The following is a 13,320-nucleotide window of genomic DNA, read 5'->3' as shown; positions in this document are numbered from 1 at the left end:
CTTCTTTCAACTTTTTCATTTACCATTTTCGTGTAAGAATTTTCTGCTTCAACCAGGTAGGCCTCTGGTCACGCCCAGGCGTATCATTTTCGTGCCTACCTCCTTTCTCTTGCCCATTCGGTGACACCTGCCTGGAAAGCTGTCCCCTCTTAGCTCGGTGCACCTGAAACCTATTTATTCAAGACTCAGAGATCTACGTATTCAAGACTCAGTCTATGAAGTTTTTATAGACTGTTACACCCCTTTGTGACCTTTGACCTCTTCTGGAAGCAATCTACTGTTCCTTGATCCCACATAAGACACAATTAATTTCCTCTTCAAACTGCACCGTGGGCACAAACCTTGTCTTTTTTTTTTTTTTTTTGAGACAGACTCTCCCTCTGTTGCCTGGGCTAGAGTGCCGTGGCGTCAGCCTAGCTCACAGCAACCTCAAACTCCTGGGCTGAAGCGATCCTACTGCCTCAGCCTCCTGAGTAGCTGGGACTACAGGCACGCGCCACCATGCCCGGCTAATTTTTTCTATATATATTTTTAGTTGGCCAGATAATTTCTTTCTATTTTTAGTAGAGATGGGGTCTCGCTCTTGCTCAGGTTGGTCTCGAACTCCTGACCTCGAGTTATCCACCCGCCTCGGCCTCCCAGAGTGCTAGGATTACAGGCGTGAGACACCGCGCCCGGCCACAAACCTTGTCTTTACTGAGCATCAGCTCAATGTGGGAGGTTCTGCTGGGCCCAGGGAGTACCAAGGTCAACAGGATGCTTAGGGGCTCCTCCTCGACAGACTCGATGGTCTAGAGGTAGCAGAAAGACAAGCTAAGAGTGATTCTGGACTAGTGTGACAAATGCCATGGTATGGTCCTGGGTGCACAAGTGTTGGGGAACATTCCCTCAGCTGAGATATGAAGTGACTTCTAAGCTTGCCAAGTGGGTTAGGTGAGCTTGGGGAAGCCGTGCCAAGAAGAGGGAACTTGTGTTGAGGCCTAGGATCCAGAGAGTGCAGGAATTTTCTTTTTTGTGTGAGATAGGGTCTCGCTCTGCTGCTCAGGCTGGAGTGCAGTGGCATGATCACAACTAACTGTAACCTCAAACTCCTGGGCTCAGCTGATCCTCTTGCCTCAGCCTCCCAGGTAGCCGGGATTACAGGCGCGCACCGCCAAGCCTGGCTGCTTTTTCTTGTTCTTTGTAGAGATGGGGTCTCACTATGCTGCCCAGGCTGGTCTCAAACTCCTGGACTCAAGCGGTCCTCCCGCCTCAGCCTCTTAAAGTGCTGGGATTACAGATGTGTACCAATAGGCCTGGCTAATTTTTAAAATTTTCTTGTAGAGATGGGTCTCACTATGTCTCCAGGCTGGTCTCAACTTCAAGTGATCCTCCTGCCTCAGCCTCCCAGAGTGCTAAGATTACAGGTATGAGCCACTGTGCGCAGCTAGGATTTTCGGTGAAAGGAAGGACATCTAGTGGGTTTGGACTTGGTGGCTGGGGTGGGAAGGGGGTGGGGCAATTTGGAGAGCACTATAGAAACTGAGAGACGAGCGTGGCCTGCCCTTGCAGGGGCTCTGGAGGCATGCCGTGGAATCTCGGTGGGATACTAAGGGCCACCTAGGGGCAGGGGCCCTGGAGGACTTTCGACAGGGGAGTGGCATGATCAGATTTGAGGTTGTTCTGAGGCGAATGGCTTGGGAAGGGGCACAGCTGGGTTGTGGGGCATGGAGAGGGAGCCTGGGGACCAGAGAGCCTTCGAGGCTGTATAGAAGGGTGGTGGTGGCCTGGCTGGAGTCTTGGCAGTACCAGCGGAGAGGAAGAGAGGTGGACGCATCTAGACACACCGAGAAGGGGACAGGTTAGGGGCTGGTCATTGACAGGAGGTGGCAGTGTCTGGAGCCCGGTCTTATCACATTATGAGCCTCGGTGACCTCACTGTATAATGCCTACCTTGCAGAGTTCTCGTGGGATCAAATGCAGCAGAGACAATGTCACCTCTTTTGCAGACGTGAGCCAGAGGCAGCAAGTGACTTGGTCAAGGTCCCTCAGCGATCACCAGGCGCCAGTGCTTTTGCTCCCTGCTGGCTCTGCAGGGCGTACCTATCTTGGCACGAGTGACCTTTCACAGAACGCTGGCACGGGAGGGAGAAGGAAGGTACTGTCTGTTCTTTCCAGTCCTGCCGCAGACCTTGAGGGAGCCACAATAAATGCTGTGTTTATTAGATAAAGCACTTGGCTTTTGGTCTGGCAGGAGGAAGAGCTGGAACAGGTGTGGCAAGAGCCGGTGACTGTGGCACCACAGTGGGAAGTGGGTGAGACAGCCCCAGGGCCTGGCAGGGGGTCCAGAGCTGCCGGGGACTTTCGCACGACCCAGGCATCTCCCTCATGTTCCCAGGCCCCTGGCTGGCTGAATATATCAAAATAGGAATGACATGAGTTCATGTTAAGTGAGCTGCTATCGTGTGCCTAGCACAGTGCCAGGTGCTTTCCATGCGAGCAGGCACGCCTTCGTTCCCCAGATGTTTCTGACCAGCCTGCCGTGCCAGCCTGCGCTGGATGCTGTAGACAGAGAGCTCAGGACACTGTCCCTGACCTCGGGAGCTGACTTTCTGGTAGGGAAGTCTGACAAGAACAAAACCACACCATACGGTAGTGCAGTGTGTGCCGTGATGGGAGACAGTGGGCTGCATGGCAAGCTGGAGGTGGCGCAGCTAATCCTCGGCACAGCCCACAAACCCATTTTGTTTGTTTTGAGACAAGGTCTCACTCTGTCCCCGGGGTTAGAGGGCAGTGGCGTCATCATAGCTCACTGCAACCTCAAACCCCTGGGCTGAAGTGATCCTCCTCCCTCAGCCTCCTGAGAAGCTGGGACTATAGGTGTTCGCCACCACGCCCGGTTAATTTTTCTATTTTTTTGTAGAGACAGGGTCTTGCTATGTTGCCCAGGCTGGTCTGGAACTCCTGGGCTCTAGTGATCCTCCTGCCTTGGCCTCCCAAAGTGCTAGGATTACAGACGTGAGCCCGGCCTTCATACCCATTTTGTAGATGAGGAAATCGAGTCTCAGAGGAGTGAACTGCACTGTTTACCTGGTCACTTTAGTTCTGGCTAATTTTCCTCTGCAGGGGGTGATAAGACAGGGATGGAAAAGACAAGTTAGAGGGGCCCTCAAGGGTCATCCGGTCCAGCCCCATTGTTGAAATGATGGAGACACTGAGAACCGGAAGGGGAAGGGATGTGCTCAGAGCCACGCAGGAAAGCAGTGGCCAAGCCGGATCTGGAGCTCGGGTTTCCTGACTCCCAGCTCCGGTGTGCTCCTTGATACCAAACGCCTCTCTCTTCTCCAGCTGTCTAGAGGTTTCCTGGGACCCTCCTCAGCTTATGGTCTGCAAGCTCCACCATCTCTGCTTGGGTCCTAGACTGCAGAAAGGATAAGAAAGAAGACCTTGAGGGATATGTGTGCATGCAGGGGACGGCACAGGACGGAGTAGGATCCCTCCCTCCCCCTCTTGCCTCCAGGAGGCCCCGGGGGCACTCAGGCTTGGGGAGAGACCAGGGCACAGGGGAGAGTCTGAAACCCCAAAGATCCCTGCCCGGGATTGGGTCCGTCTCCCTTCCCTGATGCAACCCTCTTGTTGGGGATGCGGGGGTGGGCTACGGGGGCAGGCTGGCTCAGATGTTGCTGGAAGGGACTGCGTCCAGGCTTCCCTCTTGGAGTCGATGGTAAATGAATGACCCTGCTCCTATCTCTAGGGCTCCCTGGCTCCCCTGGCTGGGGACTGCTGGGGGTGGAGACAGGTGCCACCCCTTGGTCCTTAGCCCACTTCTCCCAAATCCCATCCCAGACAGGCCCACAGAAATCTTTTCCTCCCAGTTCCCTCCCCGTCACCTCCTCTCCCTGAGTCCTCTCATTACCTGGGTCCCCCTCCCTTTTGGAGTCCTCCCCCTCACTGAGACTGGCCCCCTTCCCCAGGATCCATCTTCATCAGTCACCAGCCACCTGCACAATCAGTTTCACTCTCCCTGGCTCCTCCCCTGCAGGCTAAGACAGTGGTTCCCCAAGGGGAGCCTGCGGGGCAGAGACTAATCCAAATATCAGTTCTTTCCTGGAATCCTACAGAGTGACCTAAGCTAGGGCACCCTTACTATTAACTCGCTTCCTCTTCCTTGGATCATCAAGGTGACAATATGTTGGTGTTCCTTTACCAGAGAATTTTTCTGGAGCTAAGCGGAGGGTTCTACTAAGAAATCTAGCTGCCACAATTTTGCTTTAGTTTTGCTGCAGCCAAAAATGTTTGAGATACAATAATTTAGGCATAACTAAGTCTTCCTAGACCCCAAATACCTGTGTGATCCTCGCTCCCCCCCAAGTGGCTGGCTCAGCCTCTGAGTCCCTTTCTAAGCAAACCTCTTGGACACATAGTCTACGGCATCTGCTTTCACCTCTCACCTACTACCCTCTTTCCAGTCCACTGCTTTGGCTCCCACGCCTCTTGCGAAGGCCGCCGGTGACCACCTTGCTGCTCTTAACCCCATGACTACTCCTTGGACCTCATCTTGCGTGGCCATTCCTGTAGCCTGTGACTCTGTTGCCAACACCTGCCTCCTTGAAACTCTTTTTTTTTTTTTCCTTTTGGTTTCTGGACTGACCTCATGCATGCTCCTGGTTTCGGTTGCCATCTGTGTGCTAACAGCTCCCGGGTTTACCAGATCTCTCTGTATGTCCTCCTACTTCTTGGGTGCCTCTACCTGTTGTCCCACAGGCCTGCCCAGCCCTGTATGCTCCCCCAGAAACCTGGTCTCCCACTGTGGTGAATGACACCACTGTCCAAGGTGAGCTAAGGTGGAAAATCCTAGATTCCAGCATCCTTCCCTCTCCCTCACCCTGCACATCCCAGTGGCTCTCAAGTGCTACCCACCCCGCGTCCTTAACAGCCCCCAGCAGGTTCTGCCCGCGCTCCCTGGCGCGGCCTTGTTTCTGGCCACTGTCATCTCAGGCCACAGCAATGGCCTTGTTTCCTCCTACATGGTCTCCCTGCCTTTCTCTCTCCTAGAATCCCAGTTCCACAGGGGCTGCTGGTGAGCAGAAACCTGGCCAAGTACTCCCCTTCCACGACTCCCTAATGCCCAGAGTAAGGAAGTTCCAAAGTCCGTGATTCCCGCACGCAGGGGAGACTGCCAGGCGGGCACCTGGCGCCCATCACCACTTCCTGGCTGGCTCCACGAGCCACCTGGCCATTCTAAATCTCTCACCCATTCTTTCCCGCCTGGGCCTGGGCTCCAGCTCCTTTTCCCATCTAATCTGCATTTTCTCCAAGACTCCAGCGCTTTTCCACATTGTTTATCTCAAGCCCCTTTGAGATGAACATAAGAGTGTTCCATGCCCCTTCTGAGCCCTTCCCCTTTCCCTCCCGTGAGGGGCCCAGGAGGAAGACGGGGCATCTCTCCTCCAGGCGAGAAGATTTTGCCCAACTTTACTTTTGGTGGCTGCGTTTTATCAAAACAATAGGTCTTTTTGTTTTCTTTTTCCAAATCATAGTGTGGAATGTGCTCTTTCACCGGGCACCCAGAGATTAGGAACGCACAGCGCACTGTGGAGGGTGCAGGCTCCAAGCACAAACCAAATGGCACATCCTTGAGAAGAGGGTCCCTGCTACCTTCCCCTCCCCTCCCCGGCCACGCATGCTGGAAGTGCTCCTGCCGGCTCTCTAGACTGGGTCTTGGCCACACAGGCTCTGTTTTGGTCACCACTTGCTGCCCAGTGAGTAGGCAAGCGACCACCCAGTGAGCACCTCACTTTCCCGCTAAACTCCAACTGGGCAGGGCGGCCGGAGAGCGCGATCCAGCCAAGGCCGGCCCCCGAGGGGCCCTCAGGACAAGGAGGCTCCAGCAACTGCAAAACGAAATGCTTTTATTGAAAAATATCAAGTGCCCCATTTCGTGGCTGCCGGTTCCTGCCCCTGGTGGGCTTTGGGGCAGCGGCCCGACGGGGCTCCACGGAGCAGGCAAGTAGCGGCGGGCACCCCAGCCCTGCGCTCCAGAGGGGTGAGGCTTCACAGTCCATGCGGGGTGGTTCTCGGGTCCCGCAGGCGGCTCCCCAGCCCGCAGAGGGGTGGCAGCTGGGGAGGGGGCGGCGAGCTGGCCCCTTCCAGTCCAGCGAGGGAGCTTCCTGGCATCCGGGGCCGGACAGGTCTCCGATGCGAGGCTGCAGGCTGGACTGGTGGGCGCTCCAGCGCGTGGCGGTGCGGCGGGGTCTCCTGCGTCTGCCTCCTCAGACGTAGTCCTTGCGGTCGTAGGCGGTGCTGGCGGTCGGGCCGGCGGAGCGCGGCGCCGAGTAGACGATCTTGCCGGGCTGGTACTTCTTCTCGCGGGGCGGGCAGGAGCAGCAGAGCAGCGCGCCCCCCAGCAGCTGCAGCGCCGAGGCCGCCCAGCCCACGTACAGGGCGGCGCCCATCTCGCGCTTCTGCGCCTCGGGCACCAGGGAGTTGTAGAAGTCCCGGATGATGGTATTGGCGGACCAGGACACCGGCACGAGGGTGAGCAGACCGGCCAGCAGGAAGAGGACGCCCGCCACGATGGTGATCTTGGCCTTGGCCGTGTCGTCCTGCACGCAGTTGGTGCACTGGGCGCCCACGAGCGCCACGAGCAGCCCGAAGGCGGCCACCAGGATGGCCACGACGGTGAGGGCGCGGGCCGCCTGCAGGTCCTGCGGCAGCGCCAGCAGCGAGTCGTACATCTTGCACTGCATCTGGCCGGTGCTCTGCACCACGCAGTTCATCCACAGGCCCTCCCAGGTGGTCTGCGCTGTGATGATGCTGCTGCCGATGAAGGCCGTCACGCGCCACATGGGCAGCGCGCAGCACAGGATGGTGCCCAGCCAGCCCAGCACGCCCAGCGAGGTGCCGGTGATCTCCAGGCCCATGGACATGGCTGCCGCGGCAAGGCCGGCTCCGCCGGGCGGCTCCGGGTGCGAGGAGACGAGGGGCCCGGGCCGCTGGGCCTGGGCGGGAGCTGCGGCGCTGACGGATCGACGGACGCCCAACGGACGGACACACGGACGGCGCGCTAACGGCTCGGCTCCGCACCTGCACCTGCCTGTGGCTTTGTGGGCGGGCGGCGGCGACTGGGCTGGCGGCTGGGCTGGGGCCCGGTAGTCTTAGCCAAAAGCCCAGCGCGCCGGCGGGGGCGGGAGGGGCGGAGCTGCGCTCTCCGAGGCCTGGGGACAGTGACGTGGCCCCCCCCTCCCACCTTTACGGAGTGTCCTGAGAGGAAGGACTTGGCCGGGAGCGGCGCGGCGCGGGGGTGGGGGTGCCAAGGCAGGGCGGGGCCTGAACCCTCCGGCCCCTCGATCCTTGTCCCCCACTGCGCAGAAACGAATTCTCCAGGGCAGACTGGGGGAGGGTATGCTTCAGGGGTTTGGGGTGCAAATCACAAACCGTTTGATTTCCCCCCCCCCGCCATTTTTGGCGCGGGCGGCGTGGGGATGGGGGCGCTGCAACTGGCCGGGCGCGGCGGGACGCGCAGGGCGCCGTGTGGGCGTGGCCGCGGCTGTTTGCCGGAGTGGGCGGCTGCCCGGGAGCTGTGCACCTGCTCCCGGTCCCTCTAGCCGCCCAGGCAGCACGCACGTTGCACGGGCCCGGCCTGATTCAGGCCGGTGGGGTTGTCCAGCCTGGGAGGTGCGGGGCCCAGAAGCCAGGGACCGCCTGCGGGGGCGCCCCCAGAAGATGCCCTTGAGCCCAGCTGAGCTCAGATTCCTCTCCAAGCCCCTTCAGTTCCCATCGCTGGCGGAGCGCATGGATGCCTGTAGCTGAGCGATGTTCCCCTCGCAGAGCCCCTGTCCTCCCTCCCTTTGAGCCTGAGTCAGAGCCAGGGTCCACCTTAATAAAGTGGTGAAGCGGTTTGATCCAGGCAAAGGTGGGAAGTCGAAAACGCTGCCTGCGAAGCCCTTGCTGCCACACCTGGGCAATCCTCCCCTCCGGGGTCTGAGACCTTCAGGGCTGGCCTTGAGGGTCTGCCTGGGCTGCCCCCACCCCTTGCTCCTCTCTTCCCCTCACTGCAGCGCTTGGATCTCCTCCCTGCTCTTCCCGTATGCCCTTGTGCTGGCTGTCCCCTCTGCACCGGACATTCCTGCAATATACACATGGCTTTCTGTAACCCTTCAGGATTTTGCTCCCAGTGCGTCCTTCCCTGACCACCCTATTTAAAATCGCAACTTTTTACCCCACAATGGCCTATCCCCTTTTCATAATTTATACTCCCCTTGGTGGTTTATTGTTGTTGTTGTGTTTTTGTTTGTTTTGTTTTAGAGACAGGGTCTTGTTCTGTCACCCAGGCTGGAGTGCAGTGGCACGATCATAGCTCACTGCAGCCTCCAACGCCTGGGCTCAAGCCATCCTCCTGCCTCACCCTCCTAGAGTGCTGGGAGGACAGGCATGAGCCACCCTGCCTGGCCCCCACTCGGCATTTAACACCATGTGACATATTCTATACTTTTATATTTTTCTTATTTATTAATTTATTTTTTCATTGTACTTAAAAATTGACAAAATAATAATTGTATGTGTTCATGGGGCATATAGTGATGTTTCAAAACATGTAATGTATCGTGATCAGGTCAGGGTAATTAGCATAGTCATCATCTCAAACATTTATCATTTCTTTGTGTCAGGAACGTTCAAGAACTTATTTATTTTAAATTGTTTCTCTCTGCTCCAGTCTGTCAGCTCCCTTGGGACATCCAGAATGTCACAAAATGGGGAAAAATTGTACTGCTTTTGTTCAGTGCTGCATCCCCAGTGCCTAGAGCAGAGCGGAGTACTCAAGAGGTAGCTGATTTAGTGACTTGAACAAAGGGAGGACATCACCTTCTCGTGTTCCTAACAACCTTGCCTGCTGGGCCCCCTGCTGGTGTCAATGGCTGGTAACGGGGATCTTGTGTTATCTGAATCAGCGGTCTTTGCCAGCTATTAATGGTAGGAACCAAGGGCTCTTCCAGTGAGATGAGAGACCCCATTGAGCTGGGCCTGGGGATTTTTCTGGGTGGCCCACATCTCTCAAATCACAGGCATGCAGCTTTCATCCTCGTCCATATGTGACCAAGCCCTGGGGTGACAGAATTCTGAGTAAGGTAAACAGAACCTGAGGCCCATGGAAACCAGGGTCCTCCTTTTTTCAGGGGCAAAGGTCTTGGGCTGGGCCTGGGCAGAGCTGGGAGTGCCTGGCCAGAGGGCCCAGCTGGTGCTGGGTGGAGGCTGCCCTGGGGAAGTTCGTATAGCCCAGGGCCTCTTCAGTGGAATACTGGCTGCTGCAGTTTCCTGGTGAGTGGGGGTGGCTTTGGGCCAGGAGAAAGATGGAACCCGCAGGCAGTGTGGGGAGCTGAGGTCAGACGCTTTTGGCAGAGAGTGGGCCCCCACTGGACTGCCAGTTGTGCCTGGGTTGGGTGCCACGAGCCCTGACTCTTGCTGGCTTCGAGGTTGGTGAAAGTCACGTCATCTCTCTTAGCCTCAGTTTCCTCCCCTGTAAAATGAGAGAAATGATGTCTGTATGACTCACCTCGCAGGGTTGTGGCGAGAGTGGAGGTGACATTCCGTGTGTCGTAAAGCAGAAAACAGCCAGGCGGGGCATGAAAACGTGCAGAGAAATTGCTGAGACAGAGGGTGGGGTTAGTGGGACAGATCTGAATTTGAGCCTGGCTCCCCTCTCAAGGCTCATGAGGCCTTGAACGACTCCTTTTCCCACCTTGAGCCTCAGTTTGCTCATCTGTGAGAAGGGGCTTGGTCTGAGTTGCTGGGGTCAGGGGGCTTGTCCCTGAGCTGAGCGGGCTGCTGGGCAGCGCTGCACAGAGATGGGGCAAGTGGGACCCAGCTTCGTGCTCGGGGGCCAAACTTCAGAGATTCTGCAAATAAGACTTTGCCTCTGGGCAAACAGAGCTCCAATCAGCTTTTTGCTCAGTATCTGCCAAGGTTCTTCTAACTCAGTAATAAAAAGGCAAAAAAACCCAATTAAAAATGGGCAAAGGATCTAAACATTTAGAATGGACAAAGAAGACATAAAATGGCCAGTAAGTGCATGAAAAGACACTCAACATCATTAGGGAAATGCAAATAAAACCACAAAGAGATACCACCTCACACCCACAGGGATGACAGGAATCATAGGATACGAGTTGGGGAGGCTGCGGGGAAATTGGAACACTTATACATTGCTGGTGGAAGGTAAAATGGTGCCCCGCCTTTGAAAACAGTCTGGCAGTTCCTCAAAAGGTGAAACGTAGCGTTATCCTATGATCCAGCAATTCCACTCTCGGTATTTACCCAAGAGAAATGAAAACATACATTCACACAAAAAACTTGTACACGAATGTTCATAGCAATATTATGCATAATAGCCCCATAGTGGAAACATCCTAAATGTCTGTCAATTGATGAATGGATAAACAAAATGTGGGATATCCATACAGTGGAACATTATTCAGCCGTAAAATGGAACATAGTTCCGAAACATGCCATGTCATGGATGAACCTGGAAAACACGGTAAGTGGAAGAGGCCAGTCACAAAGGACCACCTGTTGTATGATACCATTTATAAAAATTATCTAGAAATGGAAATCTGTAGGGACAAAAATCAGCAATTGTTGGGGGCTGGGGTGAGGATGTTGGGAGGAACGTAGAGTGACTGCTAATGGGTACAGGGTTGACTTTTTGGGGTGATGAAAATGTTCTACAATCGATTGTGCTGATGGTTGCATAACTCTGTGAATGGACTAAAAACCACTGGATTGTACAATCTGAGCTGGTGAGTTGTATGGTATGGAAATTATATCTCAATAAAGCTGTTAAAATAAAAATCGCTGTGGTGCCTGGTGCCTGCAGTGTGTGTCTGTGAGCGTGTCACCTGAATGTGTGTGTGCCCCACAGGGTGGGATGCAGGTGGCTTTGACTGGGAAGGGCTGTGAGTTGGTGACGGAGGGGGAGGCATGTTGGACTCCCCACCCCCACTCCTGACCCTCTCGTCCAAAAGCAGCAGCATGGCCCACGGTGGGACAGCTGCCCTGGGAATGGGCCCTGCAGTGCGTGCTGAGTAACGACAGGGAAGGGAGTTCTGCGCCGGGCGGGAGCTGGTGGAGATGACTAGGTCATGGCACGTGTGTGTGAGAGAGAGAGTCCAAGGAGCAAAGGGCTAGAAAAAGAGGAACTGAGAGAAGAGCACCCACAGCTAGGAGATTAGCTTGTTCCCTCTCTCCCACCTGCTGCCCAGCCCCCAAGAAGTAGCCCCCAGGGCCCTATGTCCTGCTTCTACCCTACTGTGGCCGCAGTAGTGTCCTTTATCTTCTGTCCCCAGTAGGCAATGTCTACAAGGGCTGGAGTCCTGCAGTCTCTAGCGTTGGAAGAGGTGCAGATTGTGTGCAGCACTGAGGAGAGGAGCCCAAGGTCTGTGGGGTTTGGGGTCCCCCGTTGCCCTGGCCGGGGGACAGACCACGTGGAGCCCAGGGGTGAGGGTGCAGAGGGAGCCCTTCCATGCACACCCTGGTCACCGAGGCCTTGGGGAAGCATCATCCTTTTTCTGGCCGCAGTGTCTGGTGTCAGTGTGCTTGTGCTGTGTGTGCCTGTGAGTGTGCACGACTGTAGTGTGTGTGGCACATGACCGAGGTGGGTAACCGAGTGTGGCGTTTGTGGCAGGCCGTGCTTGAGCGTGTGTATCTGTGGGTGTACAGTATTTGTGTGTGCTGTGTCTGTGTGGGAGAGGATGAGAATGAACAGTACTGACCACACAGATTGCTAAACGTGTGTTTTCAACTTTGTTTTCAATTTCGTTTGATCACAGAGCTGAACTATGTTCCCAGTGCTTGGCCAGGGGTTACAAACTGCAGCCCAAGGGCAGAATTTAGTCTGCAAAGAATTTTGTTTGATCAGCATGAAGTTTTTTTAAAAACCAAAATAGAATGCTTCTAGGTGGGTTATGCATACTCCAGTTGCTACTGGTACTCCATACTTCTTTTGTTTTAATTAAAATTTTAATTTTGAGATCTTTTAGATTCACACACAATTGTAAAAAAAAAAAACAAACAGATAGATCCTGTAACCTTTACCTAGTTTTCCACAATGATACCATTTTGCAAAATGATAGTACAATATCACAACCAGGATATTGACATTGATAAGGTATAGAATTTTTCCATCTCCACAAGAATCCTTCATATCCCTGTTTTATAGCCGAATCCAACTTCCCTCCCAACCTCAACCTCTCCTTGCCCTTGGCAGCCACTAATCTGGTCTCCATTTCTTTTTTCTTTCTTTCATTCTTTTTTTAGAGAATGAGTCTTGCTCTGTCACCCAGGCTACAGCGCAGTGGGGGCAACATAGCTTACTGTAACCTTGAAATCTTGGGCTCAAGTGATCCTCCTACCTCAGCCTTCTGAATAGCTGGGACTGCAGGCATGGACAACCATGCTGGCTATTAAAAAAATTTTTTTTTGTAGATATGGGGTCTTGCTATGCTGCCCAGGCTGATCTGGAACTCCTGGCCTCAAGCGATCCTCCTGCCTTGCCCTCCCGAAGTACTGGGATTACAGGCGGGAGCCACTGCACCCAGCCTCTGTTCTCCATTTCTATGCTTTTGCCATTTCAAGAATGTTATATAAACAGAACCATACAGTATGTAACCATTTGGGGTTGGCTTTGTTCACTCAGCATAATTCTCTGAGTGAACAAAGCTTGTGCATATCAATAGTTCATTCTTTTTGTGGCTGAGTAATATTTCATGGTATGGATGTACACATTTTGGTCAAAGGATATCTGGTTGTCTCCAGTTTGGGGCTGTTGCAAATAAGGTTGCTATAAGCTTTCATGTACAGGTTTTTGTGTGAACATAAGTCTTTGTTTTTACATGGTAAATTGTCAGGAGTGCAATTTCTGGGTTATGTGATAGTTGTATGTTAATCTCTTTAAGACACTGCCAAACTATTTCCAGAGCATCTGAACCATTCTACATTCCCACCTGCCGTGTATCCAGTTTCTTTGTATCCTCACCAGCATTTTGGTATTATCACTATTTTTCACTTGATTCTGATGGGTGTGGAGTGGTATCTCATTGTGGTTTTAATTTGCATTTCCTTGACGGGTAATGATGTTAAACATTTTTGCATGTGCTTATTTGACTTCTATATACCTTCACTGAAATGTCTTTTGCCAATGTTCTAATTGGGTTACTTGCTTTTTTTTTTTTAAACTATTGATTTTGGGGAATTGTTTATATATTCCAGACACTAATCTTTTGTTTCATATGTGGTTTGCAAGTATTTCTCCCACCCTAAGCTTATCTTTTTGTCCTCTTAACAGGG

General features: G+C 53.9%; 1 protein-coding gene across 1 annotated transcript; it reads right to left on the bottom strand.

Moving 5' to 3' along the window:
• Positions 1-5,902: 5,902 nt before the first annotated feature.
• Positions 5,903-7,094, bottom strand: CLDN3 (claudin 3). The gene has a single exon (XM_069485874.1). The coding sequence runs from the start codon at positions 6,906-6,908 to the stop codon at positions 6,252-6,254; it is 657 nt and encodes a 218-aa protein (XP_069341975.1). The 5' UTR covers positions 6,909-7,094; the 3' UTR covers positions 5,903-6,251.
• Positions 7,095-13,320: the final 6,226 nt, after the last annotated feature.

The sequence above is a fragment of the Eulemur rufifrons genome, chromosome 14 (assembly GCF_041146395.1).
Source record: "Eulemur rufifrons isolate Redbay chromosome 14, OSU_ERuf_1, whole genome shotgun sequence".
In the NCBI taxonomy this organism is placed as follows: Eukaryota; Metazoa; Chordata; class Mammalia; order Primates; family Lemuridae; genus Eulemur; species Eulemur rufifrons.
Note: the sequence above shows the minus strand (reverse complement) of the source record. Positions and strands in the feature narration are given on the sequence as shown.

Excerpts from the sequence above, each read along its gene's own strand:
- CLDN3 (XM_069485874.1), bottom strand. The coding sequence starts at position 6,908 with ATGTCCATGGGCCTGGAGATCACCGGCACCTCGCTGGGCGTGCTGGGC.